Genomic DNA, 27,242 nt, shown 5'->3' with positions numbered 1-27,242 from the left:
ATTTGAACCCTCTGTTGTTGTAGCTGGGCTGACACTGAGAAGCTCAAATTGTACATCAGCAGTCAGAAACAAGAGCCTTATAAATCCTCTTTATTTGTACTTCACCTGATGAGCTCTCATTGATTTCTTGACTGTTTCCTCTTTTGTGAAAACCTCACAGGTGATTGGCAATGGGTCGTTTGGTGTGGTGTACCAAGCTCGCCTCATCGACAGCCAAGAGATGGTGGCCATTAAGAAGGTTCTGCAGGATAAAAGGTTCAAGGTAATATACCAATTTCTCCACAAATTCTCGTGTTTCATCTGTTCTTGGGTCAGACATTGTCTCCCATGTGTTTTATTTTGTTTTCAATATGAGACTATCATTCTTAAAATATGAAGGTAGGTCGTGATATAAACGTTAAGTTTCCAGTCTTTTAAAGTTTTTCTCACGTTTGGTTTGTTTTCTTGATTTCCCATCTTCGCTCATGTGTTTTCTCTTCTTTGCAGAATCGGGAACTGCAGATCATGAGGAAGCTGGACCACTGCAACATTGTCAGACTACGTTACTTCTTCTACTCCAGTGGAGAGAAGGTACAGCTTGTGTTTTTTTTGTTTTTTTTGGGGCTGTCAAGTGATTAAAACATTTAATTACAATTAATCTCATGATTGTCCGTAGTTAATCGCGATGAATCGCAAATGAATTGCACTGTTTGTTGTGCTGTTAAAAATGTACCTTAAAGGGAGATTTGTCAAGTATTTAATCCTCTCATCAACATGGGAGTGATCAAATATGCTACTTTATGCAAATGTATGTATATATTTATTATTTTAAATCAATTAACAACACAAAACAATGACAGATATTGATCCAGAAACCCTCACAGGTACTGCATTTAGCATAAAACATATGCTCAAATCATAACATGGCAAACTGCAGCCCAACAGACAACAACAGCTGTCAGTGTGTCAGTGTGCTGACTTGACTATGACTTGCCCCAAACTGCATGTGATTATCATAAAGTGGACATGTCTGTAAAGGGGAGACTAGTGGGTACCCATAGAACCCATTTACATTCACTGATCTGGAGGTCAGAGGTCAAGGGACTCCTTTGAAAATGACCATGTCAGCTTTTCCTCGCCAAAACTTAGGATAAGTTTGGAACATTATTTAGCCTTCTTCACGACAAACTAGTATGACATGGTTGGTACCAATGGATTCATTGATTTTTCTAATTTCATATGATGCCAGTATCTTCACTCTAGCTTTAACTTAGTGGCGTTTAAACAAGTTTGTGTTAAAGCGTTATTATGACGTTAACTTTGACAACCCTAGTTTTTGGCTGGACCACAGAGGGCCAGTCCTACAAACGCTAAAGTCTGTCACTGACTGACTGACTGAGTGAGTGATGAAGTTACAGGATTGGTCGGCCGACTGTAGGAGTCTCTTCATTGGTCGTTGCTCTTTCAAAATGAAAAGGCGGAGAACAGTTCTGTGTTTAGGTTTTCTGGGGAGCGTGTCAGCGGTTCAGTGTATCATTACATAGTGCTGTTGTTGTACATGTGCTATTGTTTATGTTTGTTTAAGTTACGTTACGTTGTGCTTCGTATTGTGTTACCGTGCATTCACACCAAGCGCCAAGCACATTTTCGCCTCGCTTTCCTCCAGAAATAACCTCTATTGCTGCTTTGTACATGTTGGTGAAGTCCCAGATATGTCAGAACCAAACGCCGTTGTGTCTTGGTTCATCACGTCACCCGGCGGCGAGCTGTATTCACATACTGTATATGTATCTAGCAAGCCAACACGTTGCTACTGCCGTATGAACCCAAAATAAACAGACTGTGCTGTGATTTAATTTCAATAAACGGATCAAAATGATGCCGAAATAACGACATTATGATGCTGATTAGTAAAAAGACCGAATTCATGCTTTGTCAGGTCTGTTACCATGACGACAAGCAAATAACTTTTAAGATGCTTGTTTTCTGAATGGAGTTCTGATCGATCAGTGCCAGGCTATGCTAACATTGTAGCTGCTCCATTAACACTCCATCTAGGAATAAATACGGCAGCAACAACGTCAGTGATGACATAAACCTTAGTGAAGTATGTATATATTGTTACACACCACCTATATGATGAATGCTTTTGATTCACATGCTTTAATAAAAAACTGAAATACTTTTAACCTTGCATGCTGTATGTCATGCTAATACCTTTTCACCTTGTATAAAATGTATAATATACTGACGAGTAAATGTTACCATTTACTATTACTGAATGTCATTTGCTTCATTATAAGTTGTCTTTCAATCAAACATTAAGATAGAAGTGGAAAAAACTGTTCACAAAACATAATAGACATGACCTCTGACTATTTATGTAACAATTCAGCCACAAATTCACATCCTGACCATATACAACCCTAAAAAAGGGGAAGCAATCCATTTCTTGCACTGACAAATATAGAAACACTTCTGTACTGGACACAAGATTTTGTTTGTGTCCCTTTTTATTTTTAAATAAAACTGTTTGTAAATCAACAGCCATGGCAGCAGGCAGTCGTTGTGTATAAAACTTAAACTTAAAAACCTTTCAAATATATTTATCTATAATATATAATATATTATAATATATATAATTGTTAATATTGGTATCTTTAACGATGGGCAGGGCTTGTAAATTGATATCAAATGGTACATATTTTAACACAATGATATCTCGCTCTCTGTCCTGTGCTGTACAGAAAGATGAAGTGTATCTCAACCTGGTGCTGGACTTTGTCCCTGAGACGGTCTACAGGGTTGCCAGGCATTTTAACAAGGCCAAGAGCATAATTCCTATCATATATGTCAAGGTAATTTTCTGCTTTTTCCCACCAAAACATTTCTATGTTGTCTAAGATATATAATATTCGTGCAAGTCTTTGGAATGTGTTGTTCGTAAACATCTCACAAGAGGGCATCTTTTTGAAACTCAAACTCAGTAATACTAAGCACCATATTGTTGTTTTTTTATTCTCATTTTTTGTTTGTTTCCATCTTAACAGCTTACCTTGAGTTGTTCTTATGCTGTGACCTCCTCAGGTGTACATGTACCAGTTGTTTCGCAGTCTGGCATATATCCATTCTCAGGGCGTGTGTCACAGAGACATCAAGCCCCAAAACCTGCTTGTCGACCCAGAAACTGCCATCCTCAAGCTGTGTGATTTTGGCAGGTGAGCTGCATGAACAGATGGAAGAAGAGTTTTAACAACAGCAAAATTAAGAGATGTAGCATGTTTGTGCAGAAAGAACAGAATGAATCTGTATCTATTCTCCAATAGGGTATTCAGTATGTCACATTGCAGATAATATGTGAAGGTTTAGACATGAATTAACTGTTTCAAACAGCCCAGTGGCATTATGTGACTGTATTCAATACGGCAGACCTACTTCTTAATCTTGAAGTTTGTTTTGCGCGGTGGACTCTAGGGTTGGGCCAGTGTTAAATTTTTCAAACCGAGATGATATTAAAGCTGCTGTTGGTAACTTTGAGCAATTATGATAAAAGTTATTTTTGTAAAACTGTCACTATATCCTAACAGTAGTGCAGGATTGCAAATGCCATCAGTGCTTCTAATGGCATTTGCAATATTCCACGGCGCCCAAAGAAAAACCGCCAATCAGAGCCAAGGAGTCTCTAACGCAGCTGTCAATCACTGCTCTTGAACTCCGATCAAACGGTCAAACTAGGCAGCGCTGATCAAATAGAAATCAAGATTCTGTTACTGTAATGCCTATTTCTGATCGGAGTTGAGCGAGCAGTGATTGACAGGTGCGTTACAGACTTTGCAGCTCAGATTGGTTGTTTTGCTTGCAACACCAGTCTACTTAGTGGCAATAATGCTCCCCTAGGCTGGTTTGCCAACCGCCAATAAACACTAAATAAGAAGAAGAAGCGGCACCACATTACACGTTGCTTCATTTGTTTTTCGGCTCACCTCTTTCATGGGCTTCAAATGTTGCCACATTGGCGCAGTTTTAGTTTTCTTTCAGGATAACTCTGCCATGTCTCGTCTCGTCTCGTCTCGTCTCGTCATCCCAAGACAAACATGAACTTTCTAATAAACAAACACAACGTGCACCTCTTCCCTCCTACTCCCCCCTCCCACTTCTACTGAAATGTGAAAATCGCAAGTTGGTAAATGTGTTAAAGAAATTAGTGGCATTAAAACAGATTAGTGTTAACAGGTTATTATCACGTTAACTTTGACAGCCCTAGTCAGTTTATAAACAAATCTAATATTATGTTAATCACGTTGTCATATTGCTTGTTACTAATGCTGTACAAGCTGGATTGACACAAGTACCTGTTGCCGATGTCGGCTACTTTTTAATTTGCCAGAACATGTCATAATGACAAATGCCGGATCAGCTGGTTGACATAAAATCCAACCGGTTTAAGCTCTTACGCCGGACCGGACCGTTAAATCCGCCCCAACTCCGGTGGACCCTTTCACATTAGTAGGTTAAAAAACGTCTTTAGTCTATTGGGAGAGGAATAACATCAAACCCCAAAAAACACTTTTCATCCCCTTGGACCTCAGCCATTTTTTGCTGCAATCTTTATCGTTTCATTTGATTTCTTGTGTTTCCCCAGCGCCAAGCAGCTGATCCGCGGTGAACCCAACGTGTCATATATCTGCTCACGGTATTATCGTGCCCCTGAGCTCATTTTTGGTGCCACAGACTACACGGCAAACATTGACATCTGGTCAGCGGGCTGCGTACTGGCTGAGCTGCTGCTCGGACAACCCATATTCCCAGGTGACAGTGGGGTGGACCAGCTTGTAGAGATTATCAAGGTGAGTGTGTTTATTAGGCCAGTGGAGATTATCACAGTAGGATATTAACTTGGTTTGTGCTTGTGGGTGTGCTTATCCATTATTTTGTATTGATGTATTGGTATCATAATTTCTAGAATGATCACAGTCCATCTCAAACCTACATGACCTTTGTGTCTACGGATTACTGCTCATACTCCTACATCTATTCTCAGGTGCTAGGAACCCCAACAAGGGAACAAATCCGAGAGATGAACCCAAACTACACAGAATTCAAATTTCCTCAGATCAAAGCTCATCCATGGACCAAGGTAAGTAAATACCTGAGAACAGACACCAGCAAAGCATTCACCAGGTCTGCACTGTCTGGCATGTACAATAAATTCATGTGTCAAATCTGAGAATTGACAAAAAGAAATCTATAAATGTGAAAAAACTGTTGAGCGGTACATGTATGGAAGCTGTTGTTTATTACTATTATTTTACTTCTGATTTTTACTGCATTCTACATGTTGTATGAGACATATTTTGTAAATTTTTGTGTGGAGGAACTCTTCAAATGTTTAGAATTTCTATATACATACATTAGACATACATTACACCAGTTTATCAGAACAAAAAAAGAGAAAAGCTGTGGACGTGTTGTTGCCTACGCAGTCTATTTAAGTATGCCAGTTGAAGTGCTTTAGTGCCCTCCTTCTGAAGGTCGATTAACCCTGTGACACCTTAAGAGTACAGAAACAATGTAAAACCAAGAGAAGTGTCCCTTTAACATTTACTACAGAGCAGATAGCTTTCTACTCCAAAAACGGCATGCAATTGCTTTTTTTAGATGCAGACTCTACTATAAGGGTTTTTCTTTGTGTTTTCTTTCTAATTTTCTAATACATTTACCGCGTTTGTAAAATAAAATAATGTAAATGGAACATCGGAGTGTCATGCTAACTTCCAGTAGATAATAAATACTCACACTAAGGGTTTAGTGTGAAGGCAAATTTCCTTTTTTGGGGCTCTTCATATCAATGGGTATTCTACCTACAGAGTGCTTTACATTGAAACTAGAATTTGCCTGGTGTGGTTGTCATTTGTGTCAGATATTTGGACTCAAACTCTTCTTGTTTCTCAGGTGTTTAAACCTCGCACCCCTCCAGAAGCCATCGCTCTTTGCTCCCGGCTGCTGGAGTACACGCCAGCCTCACGGTTCTCCCCACTAGAGGCCTGCTCACACGCCTTCTTTGACGAGCTGCGCCAGCCGAACACACGACTGCCCAGCGGCCGGGAACTGCCGATGCTCTTCAACTTCAGCACCACAGGTAGATTCAAGCACACTTATCTTAAAGTGACAGCTCACCCCAAAATCTAGAATATATATTTTTCCCCCTACATGTAGTGCTGTTTATCAATCTAGATTGTTTTGGTGTGAGTTGCCGAAACTCAACAGCAATGTCTCTTTCCAGAAAACATGACCCGGTTACTCAAGATAATCCACAGGCCTTGTTGTGAGTACTACCACAGAGTAGGGCCTAGACCTGCTCTTTATGAAAAGCTTCTCCAGATAACTTATTTTAGGATTTGACACTATATAAAAATAAATTGAATTGAATTGTGAACTGTGAACTATTTTCTTTCTACCAAATACACCTGCCAACCGTATCACCGCGCAGAAGGAAGCGTGTGTCTACTCATGGACGAGAGGCTTATGCTCGTGATGGTGTGAGATGTAAACAATAATGGGGGGGGGGTGCTAGGTGAGCTTGCTGTATCGGTTAGCTTCCCTCTGCGTAGTGATACGTTTGGCAGGTGTAGTTTGGTAGAAAGAAAATAGTTCCTACATGAAACCGCTCACAGCAAGGCCTGTGTATTATCTTGAGTAACCGGGTCATGATTTCTGGAAAGAGACATTGCTGTTGAGTTCTTTAAAATAAATGGGCGCTTTGAGCACCACAAGCCGAGTGTCACCTAGTTCCATTATACTGGAGAGGAGGCAGACATCTCTACAGCCGATATCTCCAACACACTGCAGCTCTGCACCAAGACAATCTAGATTGATATTTAGCACTACAAGGAAGAGGAAACGTGTATTTTAGATTTTGGGGTGCACGGTCACTTGTAAAGGTTTTAGTTGATCTGTTTTGTCCAAATAAAGTAGTTTTTTATTAATTGGCAAGGAGCAGTCAGATTTCCATTTGTTTTGGTTGACAGGTTGTTTAGTTGTGTTGAATTTATGCTCAATGGATTCATCACCATCTGTTTCTCTAAATACAATCAGGTGATGTTTCTTGGTTTGTTTTGGGCCAACGCTGCGATCTCAGAGGAGATGCAATTAATGCAGCATAGACTATCCTATTGTTGTGTGATGCTGTCCTCTTGATATACTGTACATATGACTCATTGAATAAAAACTCTTCTTTTATTTTGTGCAGAGCTGTCCATCCAGCCCCAGCTGAACTCAACACTCATTCCTCCTCACGCTCGCTCTCATACAGCTGCTTCTGCCCACGGTAGGAAACTCTTTTGTTAATGTTATTATAATTGTATTGTAAATGTTCATATTATGATTTAAGGTGGCTGGGGGAAAATTGTTAAAATTTGGTGTAAAATGAATCCCAACTAGAATGGGACTCAGAGCGCGCAGACCTCTGCCAAGGTGCCTGACTTTAAAAACAGATCCCAGCTCCCAGCTGGCGGTACCGTGACGTTGTCGGCTTATTATTACCACGGTGTGTTTCCGTGTAACGTATCGGTGGATGCCTCTCTCATTCAGCAGCCTCGTTATGTCTGTAGAACGTAACGCTTCGTTGTCTCTCATCCCGTCATCTACCGTTTTTGTCTTTCTCACCGTGGACGGACAGCAGCTGCCGCCGCACCTCGGAGTCTCACCACACACCCACACACGTATCTCTCTGCTCTCAGAAGAAGGCTGGGTCATGCGTCATCAACGCGTCATCAGTTAAACTGCGCATGTGTTCTACCCTTTGGTCTTAATGCTCAGGCTGATCGGAATTCTTAAAAAAATCCTGAATCACTGCTCACCAAAATCTAATGGATTGTTCATTGTGATACAGGCAGGCAGGCAGGCAGGCAGGCAGGCAGGCAGGCAGGCAATTTAGTGACATGAAAGACTTATTTTTAAATAATTCATAAAAAGAGTTAGTAGTTCTGTAACTCTATATTTGTGCTGTAACCTGAGTAATGGGTGTTTCTTGACACAAGATGGCAGTATTAGGTATGAAATCAACAAAACATATCATAAACTGATTAGATGTGAAATACTGGTCACTTAATCAGAAAGGATAGATCAACTCATCTAAAGAGCATTTTGTGATGGTATCACACCTGTCGCGACGCCAAATCTGGGTTTTCATTCCTACGACGGTGGTTCACTTCTTACCGGGGTAGATCACCATGGTAACTGATGCCGAACACCTAAACTGCTCCGGAGCAGGTTAAGGTGGAGATAAGAGATCAGCTCGTTTAAAAGCACCTCCTACTGACCAATCAAAGCTTGGTGCGTGGATCGAAGACGAAGAAGTTTAAGTCATAATCCAGACTTAAAGCAGTGTTATCACATTCACTCACCGCCGCTGTTAACTGAAGCCGTCATAATTAAACCATTCAAGGAGTTACTGTCACTTCACCTTAAAAGTGAGCAGCGGAAGTTAACATTATTTAGGAAATTTACCATGAAGATTAATTACAACCACTAATCCACAATGCTACTATACGACGATTGTATATATATATATATCTTCGTATATATCTATATATAACAACGATTAACACATTATGTTACATACATGCTTACAGTGTGCACTGGAATGATCACTTACTTCTCTTTCTAATTTCCTCAACGTCTTTCTTTTATCTCCATATCTCGTTCCTAGTCCTGCAGGTTGTTTTTGTGATTTTAAACGTTGACTCTTTTTAAATAAATCACTTTTTTCATTGATATTTGCTTTTTTAAGTGTGTGCTTTATGCCTACAGACATCTGACAGTTTGTCAATTGTTTAAAACACATTAATTAGTACAGCAGGAATGGTGCATGGTCTGCCCCATTACGACCATTATTTATATAGAAAGAAAGAAAGAAGGCTGGATGGATGTAGCCTACACGTCAATCTAGTGAACATACTTATTTAGTCCATAATGGATAAGAAGTCAGTGATGTGGTGCTCATGAAAAACTTTGTTTTGAACAGGACCCAGATACTGTACAGCCTGAGAGCAGCCTGGCATCTAATGAGTGTAGGACATCCACACCATGCAGAGTTAACAACTGATATGTGTTTTACAGAATTCACAAACTGTCAGATGTCTGTGCAGCACACACTTAACAATACAAACTGAAGGGATGAGAAAGAGAAGTGATCATTTCAATGTACACCTTAAGTATACACAGTAACAGGATGTATTAATCATTGCTGTGTGTTTCTCCCCCAGCAGACCAGTGATCCAAGAACAATAAAAGGTCAAAGCATCGTGGTGTCCTCTCCCTGTGGTTTCATGAATATACAGTACACTACAGTACATAGTTACTGGTCCAGTGAACTTCATCAAACATTTCTAATTAATAATATATTCATCAAACCTCTAACAACAATATGAACTGCAGTCTTCATAAACACAATATAACCGTAACAATGACAATCACATGAATGATTATAAAAAATAAAAATGAACGATGATCACAATGTTAAAATAACAGTACTTAAAGGTACTGTTTGTAAGTCCTAACACGTATAAATCATTGCTGGTCGATGTCCCATGCGCGCTCGCGTGTGGCTACGCTGTTCAGACAGAGTCCAACACAAACTACACGGAAGCACCAAAACCGCAAAGTTCTATCTAGGGAAGCCCTGTCTTGCAAACACTGTTGCACTGCGTGCTCACTCCACACTGCAGAAGAGTTAGTTTAGCTCTGAGAATATCTAGTGAATGTACAGTGGACGTTTGTGCAGAAATAACTGCTGCAGCTCCTCTAGACCTACAGAGGTTTCCCGTGTCTTGTGAAGTGACGGGGCTCCGCAGAGAGAAACGTTATCGTCTCCGACCAAAACTCCGGTGTCTCCCCTGTTCCCTCCGGCCGCGATCGGGAGGCTGAGGCAGGAAAAGCCAACATTAGGATCAGCATTGATTCATGGAGAGACCTTGGTCTGGTCAGCTAACATTACTGCCAAGCAGCTGAAATATAGAGTGATATTGTGCTTTTAGCTGACGTGTGTCTCCTCACTGTGTTGAGTGATGCTCGTTCATGTCTATGTAGAGCGAGCACAAGCGCCAGCAACAGGACGCTGACTTTAGTTGACTTAACGGCCACAGGAGTCGCTGTTAACAAGACATTTCTGATTCTTACATAGAGTCCCTTTAACTGAATGGGGGTATGTATTCGGTTAAGTACTTATTTTTATTAACCTGTATTAAAATATGGTATTTTAATGCAGGTTAATAATAAAAATAAGGCAAAATCCATCCATAAGAACATGGACTAACTGTATAAAACACATTGGTTTCAGATCAGAGTGACTGCTGACTGAACAGATAAGGCACCAGGATAAATCAAGCCTGGCTCTTAGCCTGGTGCAGCTAGCACAGAATAAATCTCCATGGTAACTTGTGTACCACTGCTTTCATGAAACCGAGTCAAGGCTAAACTGAGCCAGGATAACTGCTAACTAATTAAACCCAGGCTTAATCCGTGAAACATGCCCCTGGGTCGATTTACCGAGTTGATAACCAGCGTTGTAGGACCGCTTAGCATGATTGCGTTTGTTAGGGTTAGTCCTGCCAGATAACGAGAAGATACCCTGGGTATGTTGAACTCGCTTCATAGTACAGACCTCAGGTGCCAGACCTCAAGCAAAACAACAACCAAAACAGGAGTGAGACCAGGGTTCCCACACTGGCGAGCACCCTAGTCCTGGTTGAGCCGGGGACTAGGGTCTAAAAGTGGAACTTATGTTCCACATTTGTGTATCTTGTGTATCTTGTCCAAGTATGTTTTCAGTTACAACCATGGCCATCCATCCATTCTTCTCCATTCAGTTGGAATTAGGGCTGGGTGATATGGCCTAAAATTAATATCACAATATTTTTAGGCTATATCGTGATATACTGTATATTTTCAAATATCTGTAAGCACTTCATAAATGCTCGATTTAACCCTTCGATGCATATGATGATTCTTGTAGTCCCTGCATCATAAGTCTGCATTAAACCTTCTTGTTTATATTCATTAGTGGTTTCTGTTGGAACTATTTTAATCTGGCATGCAAAAAGGGAGAAATCACAAGTTCAATTTAACAAAACAGTATTCACTTTAACCAAATAGTTATCTGGCAATACATGCTTTATATATTTTGATAAATACTTAACACACACACACACACACACACACACACACCGTTTTTAATGGTATGTAATACGTGTAAAGCAACTAAATGTATGTTTACCAGTAAGCTGTTATAACATTGCTGATAATAAAAAATATTAGAGAGAAGGAAATGCCAAAGCAAGTCTCATGCCGGTGGGGTGGCTTAAAAACATTACATGACAATTTATAGTCAATGTTGGCGATATAGTCATTTTATACACCGCGTGTGGGACAAGCCGCGATACATCGACTTTTTTCAATGTATCGCCCAGCCCTAGTTGGAATGTCTAATGTTATCTAATGTTGTACATAGTTGTGTAGTCCTTAAATATAATGACCCCCCTACTTTATCAAACATATTTCCAGAAACCAATATTGTCTTGAATTAAGGCTTATAATGTCAAATAGGGCTGTCAGGTCCTTTGTGTCCTGGACTGTTGAATTACCACTGACTGTCTTTTATTTCCTCTTGTGTCCTTCAGATGGTACCGGTTCAGATTCATCTCAACACAGTTCAGTACCAGGATCTCTTAACAGCATCTGAAGCAGCTCCTCACCTGCCTGCCTGCCAGCCTCTCCCTCTCAGACACACACACACACACACACACACACACACACACACACACACACACACACACACTCTCTACTGCTTTCCTCCATGCTGCTTGCTCACCTCTTAGATGATCTGTTTTTGTACAGTAAATTGAACAAACAAACATTAGTTCTTTAGCTGCCAGGGTTGAAACTACGGCAGGTGATTGTTAAACACACACACACACACACACACACAGAGTCATCTCGCTGCTGCTCGGGTGGTCTGTGAAGGTTCAACAGTGGGGGCTGGTCCTCTGTAATGTAACCTTTTCTTTTTTAAATCAACTTTTTTCTTCTTTCTATTTGTGTTTAATTTATTTGACTAATTGAAAGCATCACGTGGTCACACAACATTTTGTCTCTAGAGTTTGTTCTTCCTTTTCTTCAGATTATTTTTTTATATTCTTCAGTGTTTTTGCATCTGAACTGTACACTGCCTGACCAAGATCAGAACTGACCCCAAATAGGTCATCAGGGTAATGGATGTTTTATTCAACTCAGGGCGGGAGAGCGGATGCAGGGAATGATAAATTCCTAAATCCTCCAGCCATATTATTTTACCAATCCGGCCTGATGTTTAGGTTTAAATTAAAACCTCCACATCTAGAGAACCCCATCAGTATCAGGTAGCAGTTATCAGTGTGTGGTTGTGAATCATGTTCAGTGGCAGCATTGCTTTATACAGACTGGAGAAATAACCCGACTGACTCCACCAGTCACCGCGTCTTGTATCCATCTGTTTGTTTCCTGTTCTAGAGAGATTTGTCTGGTAAGAGTGAAATATTCCTCGATGAAACCGTTCCCCTACATGTTGTAGGAATAAATATGGGTAAGATCAACTCATTTCCACATCCAGGATGGCAGAGGTGTTAATTTGTTGGAAAATCAATAACATCAAACATCCAGAGAAATATTCCTCAACTCCTGCTCTTGTTCATCACCTCAAAAATGACTTTAGACCTGTAAATGTCAGTTGTTAAGAAAGTGTGAAATCTAGGGCTCAGCAAAAGCAGATCTAGAAAAATGAGCCTTTTGAAATCGAGCAAAAACCATAGTTGTGCAAATGTTAGTAGATTACTGGACGCTGCTCGGTGCACTGCTTGTTCTCTCGCTAGTTGTGTTCACTTGATGATTAAATGAAAACCAGCAGTGCTCTGGATGCCACTGTCCGAGGTCATTGCAGCAATAGAAAACGTAAACAAATATTGCAGCTTGTCTAATAAACTAGAGATTGTGTATCCCGACTATCAATGCTTCTTAAAGAAATAGCTTCCAGAATTTACTTGCTGAAAAAAATAAACAATTTATGTCCCTTTTAACCACTGGAAAGAAAAGAAACCTGACAGCCTTCCACTAATAATGGCTTGAATATCTTCCAAGCCAATTCAAAAAAAGAAGTGAAAACTTTAGAATTAGGGTTATTGTTGCTGCTTTTAAAAAGTCTGAAATTGTTTTAAGATAAATCATACATTTTAAAGCTTTGAAAAGTATTTAAATGTGGTAAATACAGTTACTTCGTATTTTCCAACCCTGTTTCCCCATGTTTTTATGTCTAAGTGACTAATGGGCACAACACTTTGGTCCAGTATTGAGTGAGAGCACCACAGCCGCGAAAAGAGCTGCAATGTAATTCTTGTCGTTCTGAAAGCTCCCAAGAGATGACTTGTTGGCGGAAGACTACGGTGGAAATATGAGGGAGAGTTGGAGAGGAGAGTGCCGGTGTTGTCAGTTTGTTGTTGGAGTACAGAAGCATAGCTTAGTGTTATCTAAAAGATTTTCAATGTCATTGCTGAATATTTAAATGATTTCCCAGCCCAGTCAAAATAGTCACAATTTGTGTACATATACACGAATTTAAAAAAAAAAATCCGTGATGGTCAGCACGAAATGAGTTCGTATGTAAACCGGGAAGTATAGAGAGCAGTGAACAAAAAACACAGGAGACCGGTGTTCCTGTCCCAAAGTGGATTTATTTGTCACGTAACTTCCGTACTTAAGTTACGCCTCTTCCGGTGTTATTTTAACCCATTTTAACCCAAACCGTGATCTTTTCCTAAACCTAACTAAGTAGTTTTGTTGCCTAAGCCTAACCAAGTAGATTTAGTTCCTAAACCTAACTACGTAATTTTATTTTGAGAAGACTGGAGCAGAAATTGACACGTGCGTCACGTGTTGATGGACATTCATAGGGAAACGCACAAAAACACGTTGTTGAAAGTCATGCTGAGGGTCACAAAAAAAAATGAAATTCGTGTCTTTGTACATGAACCAAAAAAGATTAAATTTCGTGACTATTTCACGAACTGCCGTGAGACTTGGATTTCCACAATGTGGATGAGGCCTAACCCTCTTGTGAGATTTCAGAAGGAGGCTTCTCCTAGAGTGAGACTTGGTTAGATATAACAAACAGAGTAGATCAAGCAAAAGTGAAATCAAACCTTTTATTCCTCTGTAGGGTCCTGTCAGTGGCAAACACAAGCACTTTTAGTGAACGTACATTGATGTTGCACTATTGCACCGAGTGATTACATTTCTGCCTATTTAGCGGCTGCAGCGTTCTCCCTCAATACTGGAACAATTTCAGAGATTGTTGTCCCCATTAGTCTCTTACTGTATACACAGAAACATGGGACAATAGGGTCCAGGTTGAAAAGTACAAAAGTTCCCCTTTCATGGCTCCCCTTTACAGTTCCCTTTACAGTTCCCTTTACTGTCTGTTGACATGTTTTCATACAGAAAACAGTAGGCTGGTTTTGCTGGTCTTAAAATCTGTTTTCATTTCACAATATATTAAAGATGTCTCTAAAACCCTGCAAGATTCCCTGAAACATATTGGCAGATTAAACACAAATGCTATCTAATCAAAAAGTTACTTTTGGTGAAATTAAGATCATTCGTGTCCTGATGTTAGTGTAGAAAAGAAAATGCTTTTGTACTCCAAGAGCTGAGTGAATGTTGGTGCTCCTGTTGACTAAATGCAGCACAGAAACTACAGAATGGCGGGACAGGGATTTAATGTTTTATTAAAGTCAATGGGGGGGAGGGACTTCATGTGAATTTATTTATGTCTTTGTTTTTGTGATGAGAGATGGATGTCGGTTAATTTCAGCCGAAGAAAGCCGGCTTTGAGATGGTGTTGCAGCTTCTTTAGCAAACTGTACTTCCATCAGTGGAAATGATTCAAATGTTCTCTGTAGAAACTAGAACAACTTGGAGGATAAATGGACACAGAAGCAAGCAGAATGAAGATGAATGGGATGGAAGGCTTATAGTAGTACTATGTGAATAGTAGTTGAACATGAATTTCAAGCAGAGGAGTTCCTGTTAGGTGACTGTGTGTCTGTGTGCTCCTTGTACTTCTATCTTTGTGAGGATCAATTTGAAATGTACCCCATTAGAGTGAGAACAGAGAGCTCTTAGAGGTTAGATATAGGTCAAGGTCAGGCTCATAGGTCAGAGAATGTATTATCCCAGTCGGCATCCTCTCAAGTATTGAAGTACAAATGACCATATTCCAACCTGCAGTCTGAACAGCCAGTGTTTTAGAGGTTAGCGCAGTCAACACTACAGATTTCTAGTAAGCAGTACAGACCACTTGAAAGTGTGTAGTATAGTATATTTGATACTATTGTTCCATGCCTCACCTGCTGTTTCTAAACTGCAGCCATGTTTGCTTTGAACCTTTTTAAAAAAAAAAAAAAAAAAAGTAAAGAGCTCCGATGCTTTTTCTGACTTCCACCACATTCGGCACATTCACATTGATTTTATACGAGGAGAGTGGCGAGCATTTCTCATTCTCTTTCCCACCAACGCTTTCCTCCCAGCTAACCTGCCGGTCAGTCCTGCGGGTTACCGCTGGGCTCATTCTGAGTCCGAGTTCGACCAGCATGTTTGATTCCCTCCGCAGGACTCAGTCCTCGCACACTCCGAGCTGTGAGACTGTCTGTGGCTATGAAACGGTGTGACCCAGTGAGAGGAATCAAACATGGCTTATTTGTCTCTTCGTTCAACCTCAGAAGCCATTCCACCTGCCCCCCCCGCTCTCCTTCTCTTATTGCACGTGTAAATATCACTGATTTTTATTTTCCTCTTTTTACTTTTTATTACAGAGTTGTTTATATCTTACCTCCCCTCATCCTGCCGATGAAGCAGTCTTAGTTTGTGCATTCTTGTAAATAAGTTTCTTTTTTTCACAATTCAAAATGTAAATACTGCAAAGAAAAAAAAATCAGCCTACTCATGTTTGTTGATGATCTCTCTCTCTCTCTCTCTCTCTCTCTCTCTCTCGCTGTCTCTCTCTCTCTCTCTCTCTCTCTCTCTCTCTCTCTCTCTCTCTCTCTCTCTCGCGCTCTCGCTCTCGCTCGCTCTCTCTCTCTCTCTCTCTCTCTCTCTCTCTCTCTCGCTCTTGTAATCCAGTGAAAAATGTAAAGTAGCTGTTAACATCAGCTGTCCTCCCTGTTCGGCCCTCTGTGGGACCATCTGACTGTTGAATAAATATTTCAAGGGTTCTGTTCCAAAATGCTCTTTCTGTTCACTTTGGAAAATATAATGGCCTAAAACATGATGTGACCTCTGAGGCATGTTCCGTTAGCGTGACAGAGCTCTCTCCAACCTGCTCATCTATCTACTGCTGATCTATACAGTATAATAAATGCAAAACATTTGGAATGAAGATGTTGGTTTTACTTTTTTATGATCTAAATTGAACAGGCTGCAGATTCTACACAAGAGTCCTCAAGTTCTGCACATGCCAATTATAATGAAACATATTCAAGATATATCCAATTTGATTTGATTTTGGCCTCAGTAACCTTCTACCCTTTTTATTTTACAATTAAAATAGCTCATTCCTCCTCTCCACAGGAGTTCTGTGAACTTGGATACTAAAAATATGTTCCTGCTGACAGAAGTCTTACATTTAGCAGGTTTGCAATGATCCATTTAAAGCTCAAAAACACAACAGCTATTAAAAAACAGAAAAGGCCGCTACCCTCATGCAGAGATGAGGTGGGCTACAGAGGTCATTTTCATTTTCGGACTAACAGTCTGACGTTGATCCAATTTTATCCGATTTGACGCAGCTTTATCCGACTTCTCTCGTACAGTAGTAGTTCTCGCCAAAACCTGTAAACTGACTTTTTAATGCGGAAAATCGCTGTTCTTGTTTGCTTTTCTTCCACATAGTTGATTTCTCTCGTTTTGGAACAGAACTTTGTTGTGTCAGATTGCAATATATTATTACTGTGCAGTATTGAGAAATGTTGTAGCTACAGGTCACTGACTGGCATTTCAGACAAAGTGCTGTCTCGTGTCTGACTTGATCTCAAAAGTGTTTAGTTGGACTAGAAATCACAATATGACGTCCAGCTTGTACTCAACACGGGCATTTTGTATTATGTGCGGTATGGCATTCAGAATTGCTGCTAATGATCACAAGATGGCAGAAATATGACATGACATTTGTGTTGTGACTCCAGACAGAGCCACCTATCAGCTGTGTGTGTGCGTGTGTCTGTGTGTGTTAGTTGCCAGGCAACGTGCAGAAATGTTGACCGACAGTTTCAATAAACCGAATCTCAGAAATTGTACTTTTTGTTTGTCTTTTCAGATTCTCTGAGAGATCAGTTGTGTGTTAACATTACCTACTTTATCTAGCCTAAGTGAGGGAGATAGCTGCATCTCTTTATAAGTTGTCACGGTGTCATCCTGCCCCCACCCACCCCCCCCCTCCCTCCCCCCACACACCCCCTCCCCCCACCCGGTGGATTGATGTATTGGAAAGATGGAGGGATAGACGGAGAAAGAGAGAGAAAGAAACACAAACCCGTCTGTCTCTGTTCTGTGTATGTACTGTATAATATGGACTCATTTACTGTAATAAAGTGATGAAACTGTGTTTAGATTGTGTGCACTGTTTCTATTGAGAGCTTCTGACTGGATTTAAGTTTAGTTTCATACAAACAACAAAAAACAAACTCTTCACATGGATGAGTTGGTTCATTCCTGTGAACACATCCAAGAACGCCATGTTCATTTGAAACTTGTATGCCGTGAGTTTCATAAAAAAAAAAGATGCAATAAGATTAAAAATACACATAAAAGATGCAATAAAAGGCACTCTTGCTACTTTTACTTAAAGTATTTTATACTTTTTCAATCAGTCTGGGTTACCTAATATCCTAACGTACCCTATAAAGTCATCCTTGTGTGACCCCAAAAAGTGTTCTACTGCTAGTGTGTTGTCAATCTGAACAGCTGTTCAGCCCACTAACACTGAGAACTACTCTCTAATTGTATTTCCAAGTGATACATTCCTACTGTATAATCTAAAAGTATTTGGCATATTGGTATCGCTACCTTCAGATCATTTCGTCTCCAATTGCGTTTCTATTTTGTCAACCAGATATCTGTGGAATTTTATTTATTTATAAACCTCGGTGTGATTTTTTTTTAGATGGTGCCTGCAGCATGTCATCTTTGAATGAACCAAATAACGCCAACACCAATCAATTTATTCTCACATTAGTCAGAATTTAATACCGCCATAAAATCTAATGCTGACTCGGGGGTCGATCTGATGAAGGAACTGGCCTTCTACCTCCAAGAGGTCAAGGCCCAGTTACGTGTTGGTTAATCTTGTATGACAAAGAGATTTTCCAAACAGACGGGTTAAAGCATAATAATACAATTTATTCCGAACAATCAATGTTGCATAAGTAAAAATAAAAGAGTATACAGATATCTGGATCCAGTCCACGTGTCCCTGACAACATACAGTGCATGGGTCAGTTCGTGAAGTCTGAACCCCGAGCTATCCCTGATCCAGCGTATTTAAGCTTTACACAAATCAATATTCATGAGCTTATGGCACGTGATGTTTTTGCTGCATATCTTCTTTTTTGTTTCTTCTTCTGACTCCATTCTCTCCTTGACCTTGCAAAAGAACAGAATGTGCATCCTCCCTGTCCTCGCAAACACTTCATGCACAACAAATCCAACAATCAGGTTATTGCAGGTCATTGTAAGCACTTTTGTACATAATAAATCCAACAGACCCTCTTTTGAACTTAACTAAGTTCACCTACAGATATATTTATTATAAACATAGATAATGTTACGTACAGATGTATTAATTATAAGCATCATCACACAACCTCTTCAGGATCAACATCTTCACTACCCCCCACCATTTCCAGGAGACCCTGTCTCTCAGCTTGGAACATGGCCATCTGATAAGAAGGAGGTGCATCCGGATGCTTTCGTTGCACAGCAGAAATAATCACACGCTCAGTGAGGTGGCGAATACATGGAATACAGCAACAACCACATAATACTAAGCATGCACACACAGCAAGGATTGAGGAGAATAGAGATACCACCATGGACTTCCATTTCCCAAAGGTACGGTCTAACCAGTCGTTAATGGGGCTGTTGATGCCGGAGTCATCGTGCATCGATTTAGACAGCGTCCGGAGCCCCTCTAGCGCCTTAGTTACAGTCCCGTCCGGCGCTGTATTGTTAGGGATGAAAATACAACATGAGTCTTGGAACATTGAGCATACACCGCCTTTCTCTGCCAGCAGCATATCTAATGCCATTCTATTTTGGATCACCATCAGTGACGTAGGAGCCATTTGTTCAGCTAGTCCGGCAATTGCATCACGGGTTAGATTAGTCAAACGGAGAACATTATAGTGGATGTAGTTAATGCGGTCAACATTTTTGTTAGGAGTGATAGGGAATAGAGCACTTATTATAGGTATGTTTTCAAAACCTGCAGCTATTTGGTCAGCTAGTTTATATTCATTAGGGGAGCTACCTCACTACATCATTCTTTATAATCTTGGTTTAGCCTTCTTTTATCTGGGTGGTCCTATTTTATACTGGTTTGGGAAAGGAAGTGAAATTTCTCTCTGGTGGATTCTCCCCACCCCTGGTTTCTCTTTTTATCTATTTTTGTCTATTTTAGCATTTATTCTAAGCAACAATTTTTAATACAATGTGATATATAATGTTTTTTCAAAAACCACCTAAATGAGTTCACCTAAACAACCATGTTAGCCTGATTTAACTGTAAATACAGGCAAGACCTTGTAACCTTCTTTCCCTTATGTGTATCTCATCACAGTCACAGTTTATACAGTATATGAAAAATAAAAAATATACGTGACCCTCTTTTCACGTAGCCTGGGCTCCTTGTGGGGCTGCCTCCTCTGCTTCAGGTCCTGTCCTGCTGCTGGAGCACTGTGTTAGGTGCCACCAGTTGAGTCCTTTTCCTGCAAGCTGCACAGCTGTTGCAGTTCTGGCCAGAACCTTGTGTCGGCCTGTCCAACGTGGCTCCGACCACTTCCTCTTTAACACCTTCAACCAAAGGTGTTCCGGGGGTCCGGGGTCAGGTCCTGGAACGTCCTCTGTGACAGGGGTGACAGGTTTGTCACCTGTATAGGAGAGAGCTGACACAAGAGCATTAACCTTCAAATAGTATGGTCTGTAACCGAGGTCAGGAAGGGGACAGGGGTTTTGGGACGGCCCTGGGAAAGGTCGGCCACACGTAAGCTCAAATGGTGCGAGTCCTGTTATTGTGGATGATACACAGTGCCAAATTTGTGTTGTAGTCCCAGAGCCTTTTCAACAGATTGCAGGTCTTTATTTTTGAAATGTGAACCATTATCTGACCTGATCAATTTAGGAAACCCATGTTTCGGAATGTACTCATTCACCAGACATTTAATGACTGATTTTGCGTCCTCTTTTCCCGTAGGGTAGGCCTCAACCCAACGTGAAAATGCGTCCACAATTACTAGGAGGAATCTTTTCCCCCCAGCCCTTACTCCCATATCTGTGAAATCCATAAAGATTTCCTGTCCCGGGGCAGTGGGAGAAGGATGTTTTCCTGCCCTAGGAGTGATGGTAGGTCTGATGTTACATGTACTACATACGTCACACTTAGTCAAAAAGTCAGTTATAGTAGCATGTTTCCGGGGAATCCACCAGTGGCGGAGATCTCGTAACATCTGTTTGTGGCTTTTATGGTCAAGTCCATGAGTCTGAGTCAATATTGAGGACATCCAACAGGGGGGCATAACTATTTGATCTCCGTTATACCATATACCATCAAACTGTTCTATAGCTCCCTTATCTTCCCAGATGGTTCGTTCTGCTGCTGTGGCAGATTCTTGAGCTTGTATAATGGAGAAATCAGTTATCTCAGAACCGAGATCTGCTGTGGTCATGACCATCATAGTAGGTAAATACCCTGCCGCCTTTTTAGCGGCTGCATCAGCTGCTTCGTTTCCTATACTCTCTAAATCAGTGCCCTGACTGTGTCCTTTCACTTTGATCACAGCTACCCTCTGTGGTAACTGTATTGCTTCCAACAACTCTTTCATCAACTCCTCATGAGCCATAGGTTTATTCTGACTAGTCTTAAAACCCGCTTGCACCCAGCCAGACATATCTCTGTGAATTGCATTGCACACATACGCAGAGTCTGTGAAAATATTCACTGCCTTCCCTTCCGCTAACCGCAGAGCACAAACTACAGCCGTAAGTTCTGCTGCCTGAGCAGATTGTTTCCCATCAAGAGGACCGTGATCGAGAGTACATGGTTCCTCTTTTGCTGTATTCATAGACACCACAGCATAACCTGCTTTTAACCCTTCGGTGGGATGACGGAAACAGCAACCATCTGTAAATAAGCTAAGGTCAGTTTCCGTTAAAGGGGAGTTTTCTAAGTCTAGCCTTAGTTTTACAAAGGGCAGCGATTTTTCTGCACAGAAGTGCTTCTCGCCATCAGTCATATTGTCAGCCATATTACAGCCCTCATGTACAAAGGAGATGTGTGGTTTCGAGAGTACTTGTAAGATCTTGGTCTGTCTGAGGGGGGTGAGAGTGAAACAGGAGGATGTGACATATGTTACAGTGCTGTGAGAGGTCAGAATCTGTAGAGGATGGTGCATGACTATATGACCTACTTTGTCTACAATTTTTGCCAGAGCAGCTGCATATCTGACACAGGGGCTGGCTCTCTGTTCTTGTGTGTCTAGCAAAATGCTACAATAGTACAATACGTTCCTAGCTCCTCTGTGTTTCTGATATAAGACACCATGGGCTGTACTAAGCTGCTCTGAGACATCCAGATGGAATGGTTGGGAGTAATCTGGGAGAGCGAGTGCTGCGGCCTCTGCCATTTCCTGCTTGAGGTGGATAAACACCTCCTCGGCCTCTGTAGACCATTCTAGCTCAGCGGTGAGATTTCTCATTCCAGCCATGGTTACCATTTGTCTGAGTAACTGAGTGTCGCCTGCATAGTCAGGGATGTATTGTCTTGAATACCCAGTCAGCCCTAAGAATGATAACATCTCTTTTACTGTCTGTGGTTTCGGATGGTGGAGTATTGAGTCACGATGAGCTGCCCTTTGCTGACACCATTCTACCTAGGAACAAAACTTGTGCGCGGCAACACTGAAGTTTTTCCTTTGAGACTTTGTAACCGTAGTTATGTAACCTCAATAACAATGCATGAGTTAGTGACAGGCATACCTCAGCCGAGGGTGCGGCCACTAACAAGTCATCTACATATTGTACAATAAAACACCCCTCAGGGAGTTCAAGGCCGGCTAAGTGAGTTCTCAAAGTTTCATTAAAAATAGAGGGGGAGAGTATAAACCCCTGTGGTAACACATTATATGTCAGCCTTTGGCCTTCATATGTAAATGAGAAAATGTCCTGTAAATGATCTGCTAAGGGCAGGCAAAAGAAGGCGTTAGCCAAATCTATACATGTGAAAGATGTATGGGCTGGGGTGAGCATCGAGAGAGCAGAGTGGGGGTTCGGTACTGGTGTAACAGGAGTCAAAACCAGCTCATTGATGGCTCTTAAATCATGAGCCATTCTGTATGAGCCGGAGGGTTTGATTACTGGCAAAATGGGAGTGTTCCACTGAGAGTAAGATTTTCTTAATACTCCCGCCTTTATCAGTCCTTCAATCGTAGGGGAGATACCCTGGGCTGCTTCCACTTTATGCTTATACTGAGGTCTCCAGATAGGGCAGTAAGTATTCATCTCGAAAGTTACCGGTTCCATGCTGCACCTGCCAACATCAAAGGGGCCCGTAGACCACAGTGAGGAAGGGAGAGCTGCCAACATGGAAGTGGCTCCTTCACCATCTAACATCTCCCTACCGTGGTGGCGTGTTAGTAACTCATGTTTGCAAATACCTGACACTGCATTGTAAAAGGAGAGTCTATATATGTTAGAGGATGGTGAGATTGAAACCCCCAAAAGGGAAGTGGGAACCCAGTCTGTCAGAGCGACTGCTGCTTTAACCATGGGGCCTAAGTCTTTAGCCTGATGTTTTGGAGCTATGGCTAGGGACACATGGGGAACAGCTTCTTCTGACATGCGATACCATTGTTCTTGTGCTGGGGTTAGTTTTACTGCGGCTGCTACTCCTGCTGGTGCTATATAAACATCTCTTACCCCTATCCCCCAGGTTGTATCTAACAGGTTCTGTTGAAACTCATCTTGATACGTAAGATCATTATTTCTGTCATAATTCAGAGTGCAGTGGGGAGGATCGGGAACAGGGAGGTAAGGGTGTAGAGCCCTAATCCATGGTTGCCACATGTTGTAAAAGTCAATCAGAGGGTTTCTGTCGGCTAGCAGGGTCCAATATATGTCCGCACAGGGTGGTGGGGCATCAGGTGAGGTATCAGGACTCAACATGCACATGCGATCAGCACTGGAGGGCGAGGAGCACACCATTTCTTCTCCTCCGGGGAAACTCACTATCACAGCTTCTGGTGAACAATGTACAGAAGCCCCCAGTGCTGCCAAAACATCTCTTCCCAGGAGATCACGTGGACAATCAGGTGCATACAAAAAGGGGTGCTCCATCACCTGTCTCCCAAGCCGGACAGGAAGGGGAACAGTAAAAGGCAGTCTTTGTTCAGTGCCGGAAAATCCCAAAACGGAAACATAGTGAGAGGAAAGGGAACACATAGGTTCAGCTAAGGTGGAGTAACGTGCTCCCGTATCCACCATGAACCATCTTCGTTTTCCGTTCACTGTCAACTGGAGACAGGGCTCTGCCAGCCCCTGCCCCTCCATCTCCGTCGGGCACCCCTATGGGAACATTCCTGGTGTATATGGACCAGGTGGAGGTCCCTGCGCAGAGTACCCGCTGTATGCCTGCATTGGAGCTAGCTGTTGGTTTGGTAGAGTCTGTATTGTTGGCTGATATGACTGCTGTGGAGGCCCTCTCATCTGCTGTTGTTGTTTCTGAGGACAGTCACGTGCCCAGTGATCCGGGCTTTCGCAGATGTAACAACTGCCTCCTTTTGGTTGGGCATACCCCCTCCCCCTGCCTCCTCCTCTCCCTCTGCCTCTATTCCGGCCTCCATGATAAGGGGGCTGCTGATATGGGGCAGCTTGGTAAGGAACATGATACTGGGGTTGATACATAGCCTGTGGCGGGCCCTGCAGTGGATAAGGATTCTGTGGCGGGGCTGGAGCTGGTGTTACAATTTGAGCCATCTGGGTATCTTTCTCTTTCCCTCCCTTTTTCTTATCTGTTGCACGAGTCCGTGCATCTGCCAACTGTAATTTAGTCAACTGAGCTACCATCTCTTTTAATGACTCATTTTCCTCTTCCTCCTCCATGGTTTCTGCATCCTGATGATGGCAGAAATGTGTTTCCCATCTTGATGATTTTGCCCCTGCCATATCTGGATTCTCTTGCATCTTTCTCTTAACTCCTTCCGGAGCATGTTTTAACAGAGCTATTCTGAACAGAGACTGCTGTGATTCTTTATCTGGGTTCACCCCCGTAGCCCCCGCCCACTCTGTCTTTGCTCTTTCTATGAACGTGCGTCCACTCTCCCCGTTCTTAATCTTAAACACCAAGCTGTGGAGCTTGCCCGCTGGTATGGGATACTTTTGTCTAATAGCATTACCGAAGGAGGTAGCGTAGGGGTTAAAGTTCCAAAGTACCACCTAACACTTGAAACAATGGTGCCATAACTTCGTTTGTATAATCACTGTCCTGTGGGGTTGGTACCGGACTAGGGGTAGGAGGAGGATAAGGAGGGGGGTTGGGATTTGGGCCAGGTGGGTACTGCTGATGGAGGGACATGTAATGTGGCGGCTGGCTAGTATGTGGGTTTGGTGGTGGGGGTGCGCTAGGACTGGGTGAGGGTTTCACTAGTGGTTTTGCTTCAGCGGTTTTTGCGTGGGTGGCTTTCGTCTGGCTGCCTAAGGCTGATAGTGCAGCCATCTGTATCACATTATATTTTACCAATTTACTTGCCAACTCGTCTTCTTTCTTCCTCAATTTCCTCCTTACAAACATATGTTCCTTTTCTTTGTCTTGTCCTGCTTGCAGCAGCTTTCTATGAACCACCTGTGATGCTCTCATCACTGGCATGAATTTGGCTTCACTTCCCGTGGCTGGAAAATGCCCTTCCTTCACTGTCATGTTATACCACTCATCTAGGTCTTGAGTCTCTTTATTTCTAGTCTTGGGATCAAATGTACAGATTACATTGGTCCTGACTTTAACCCATTGCTGTCCAAATGATAAACGGGGAGGCCCACAGCCACCCCGTTCCTCACAGTCTTTGTCAAATTCTCCGTCCATTCTGTCCAGTACTATTTCAAACAGGTTTATTCAGTTTATGACAGTAACTAGACTCAGAGTAAATGGGTCGCTATGCCCCTCGCTGTGATCCTACCAACATAAGCTTCTACTGGACACTTTGATGTTCCAGCGATGTTGGCCTAGTATCAACAGTAAGTTTTAATTTTCCTCTGAATACTAGTTATTAATGTACACTCATACAGGCGTTATTTTTACACGCTACTAAAAGGGCAGCTTTCCTCCTCCCAGTTTTCATTAAAAGGGCAGCTTTAATCCTTCCAGTTTTCGTTACTAAAAGGGCAGCTTTCCTCCTCCCAGTTTTCACTAAAAGGGCAGCTTTAATCCTTACAGTTTTATACGCTACTAAAAGGGCAGCTTTCCTCCTCTTAGTTTTACACGCTACTAAAAGGGCAGCTTTCCTCCTCCTAGTTTTCACTAAAAGGGCAGCTTTAATCCTTCCAGTTTTCGTTACTAAAAGGGCAGCTTTCCTCCTCCTAGTTTTCACTAAAAGGGCAGCTTTAATCCTTATAGTTTTACACGCTACTAAAAGGGCAGCTTTCCTCCTTCCAGTTGTTACTAAAAGGGCAGCTTTCCTCCTTTCAGTTCCACCAAAAGGGCAGCTTTCCTCCTTTCAGTTTTACCAAAGGGGCAGCTTTCCTCCTTTCAGTTTCACTAAAAGGGCAGCTTTCCTCCTTTAAGCTTCACTAAAGGGCAGCTTTTCCTCCTTCCAGTTTTTACTAAAAGTCTTTACTTCTGCAACATTTATCACTACAAAGGAGATTCAGCACAACAAGAGAGATAATTTAGAGTAAGCCAATATGCAGAGTTCGATACAACAGGTTCTGCTTACCTTTAAGATTTCAGGGATCCCTTTCTCTCTCTCGCCGGTCTGTCCGTCCTTTGGACACGCTTCTCAATGCCGAAGATCACGTCAGGGTCACCAACTGAAGGAACTGGCCTTCTACCTCCAAGAGGTCAAGGCCCAGTTACGTGTTGGTTAATCTTGTATGACAAAGAGATTTTCCAAACAGACGGGTTAAAGCATAATAATACAATTTATTCCGAACAATCAATGTTGCATAAGTAAAAATAAAAGAGTATACAGATATCTGGATCCAGTCCACGTGTCCCTGACAACATACAGTGCATGGGTCAGTTCGTGAAGTCTGAACCCCGAGCTATCCCTGATCCAGCGTATTTAAGCTTTACACAAATCAATATTCATGAGCTTATGGCACGTGATGTTTTTGCTGCATATCTTCTTTTTTGTTTCTTCTTCTGACTCCATTCTCTCCTTGACCTTGCAAAAGAACAGAATGTGCATCCTCCCTGTCCTCGCAAACACTTCATGCACAACAAATCCAACAATCAGGTTATTGCAGGTCATTGTAAGCACTTTTGTACATAATAAATCCAACACTGAAGAGTGTCCGTCTGTTCGGAAAATGTGTCTTTATCCATGTAATGCCGATCAAACTTCATTGATAACTGCAGTCAATAAATGAAGTGAACTTTTGAACCATTATTTAAAATAAACATTAATTTCCTTTCCAGCGAACATGCCCGTACTGTGGGGCAGTGTGGGCAGTGTGGTGTTGGAAATATATCCTGATAAAACTGTTGTTCTGTAGCAAACTTAATTATGTTGTGAGTTTAGCGAGTTTGGTGTCAAATACTAGGCTTAGACTGTCTACAGATAAGTGACTGATGTAAGAGGAGGCTATAATGATCACATGAATGATTTCGTGATGGAATGTTGAGTGGGCCTGTAAATGTATTGTGACATAGGGTGGAAAAGTACTGGGTCTGCAGAAAGCCTGACCCCCCCCCCCCC

At 41.8% G+C, this 27,242-nt stretch overlaps 1 protein-coding gene and 2 long non-coding RNA genes across 3 annotated transcripts in view; 2 read left to right on the top strand and 1 right to left on the bottom strand.

Moving 5' to 3' along the window:
- LOC141754069 (glycogen synthase kinase-3 beta-like) overlaps window positions 1–16,113 on the top strand; it is a 39,079-nt gene extending 22,966 nt beyond the window's left edge. The window contains exons 3-11 of the mRNA XM_074612890.1: window positions 161–262; window positions 487–570; window positions 2,727–2,837; window positions 3,067–3,197; window positions 4,622–4,826; window positions 5,021–5,116; window positions 5,932–6,118; window positions 7,229–7,306; window positions 11,658–16,113. Coding sequence (XP_074468991.1) covers window positions 161–262; window positions 487–570; window positions 2,727–2,837; window positions 3,067–3,197; window positions 4,622–4,826; window positions 5,021–5,116; window positions 5,932–6,118; window positions 7,229–7,306; window positions 11,658–11,719 — 1,056 coding nt within the window. The 3' untranslated portion in view covers window positions 11,720–16,113. The remainder of the gene's footprint in view (window positions 1–160; window positions 263–486; window positions 571–2,726; window positions 2,838–3,066; window positions 3,198–4,621; window positions 4,827–5,020; window positions 5,117–5,931; window positions 6,119–7,228; window positions 7,307–11,657) is intronic.
- A 3,665-nt stretch (window positions 16,114–19,778) lies between these two features.
- Window positions 19,779–26,500, bottom strand: LOC141754074 (uncharacterized). The gene is made up of 2 exons (XR_012590557.1): window positions 26,259–26,500; window positions 19,779–20,222 (listed from the first exon to the last, which is right to left on the bottom strand). It is a non-coding gene; the product is annotated as an uncharacterized LOC141754074 (long non-coding RNA).
- Window positions 22,188–23,964, top strand: LOC141754073 (uncharacterized). Its single transcript, XR_012590556.1, has 2 exons — window positions 22,188–23,263; window positions 23,528–23,964. It is a non-coding gene; the product is annotated as an uncharacterized LOC141754073 (long non-coding RNA).
- Window positions 26,501–27,242: the final 742 nt, after the last annotated feature.

Source organism: Sebastes fasciatus, chromosome 17 (assembly GCF_043250625.1).
Source record: "Sebastes fasciatus isolate fSebFas1 chromosome 17, fSebFas1.pri, whole genome shotgun sequence".
NCBI lineage: Eukaryota > Metazoa > Chordata > Actinopteri > Perciformes > Sebastidae > Sebastes > Sebastes fasciatus.
The sequence above is the reverse complement of the archived record's forward strand: the minus strand, read 5'-3'. Positions and strand labels throughout refer to the sequence as shown.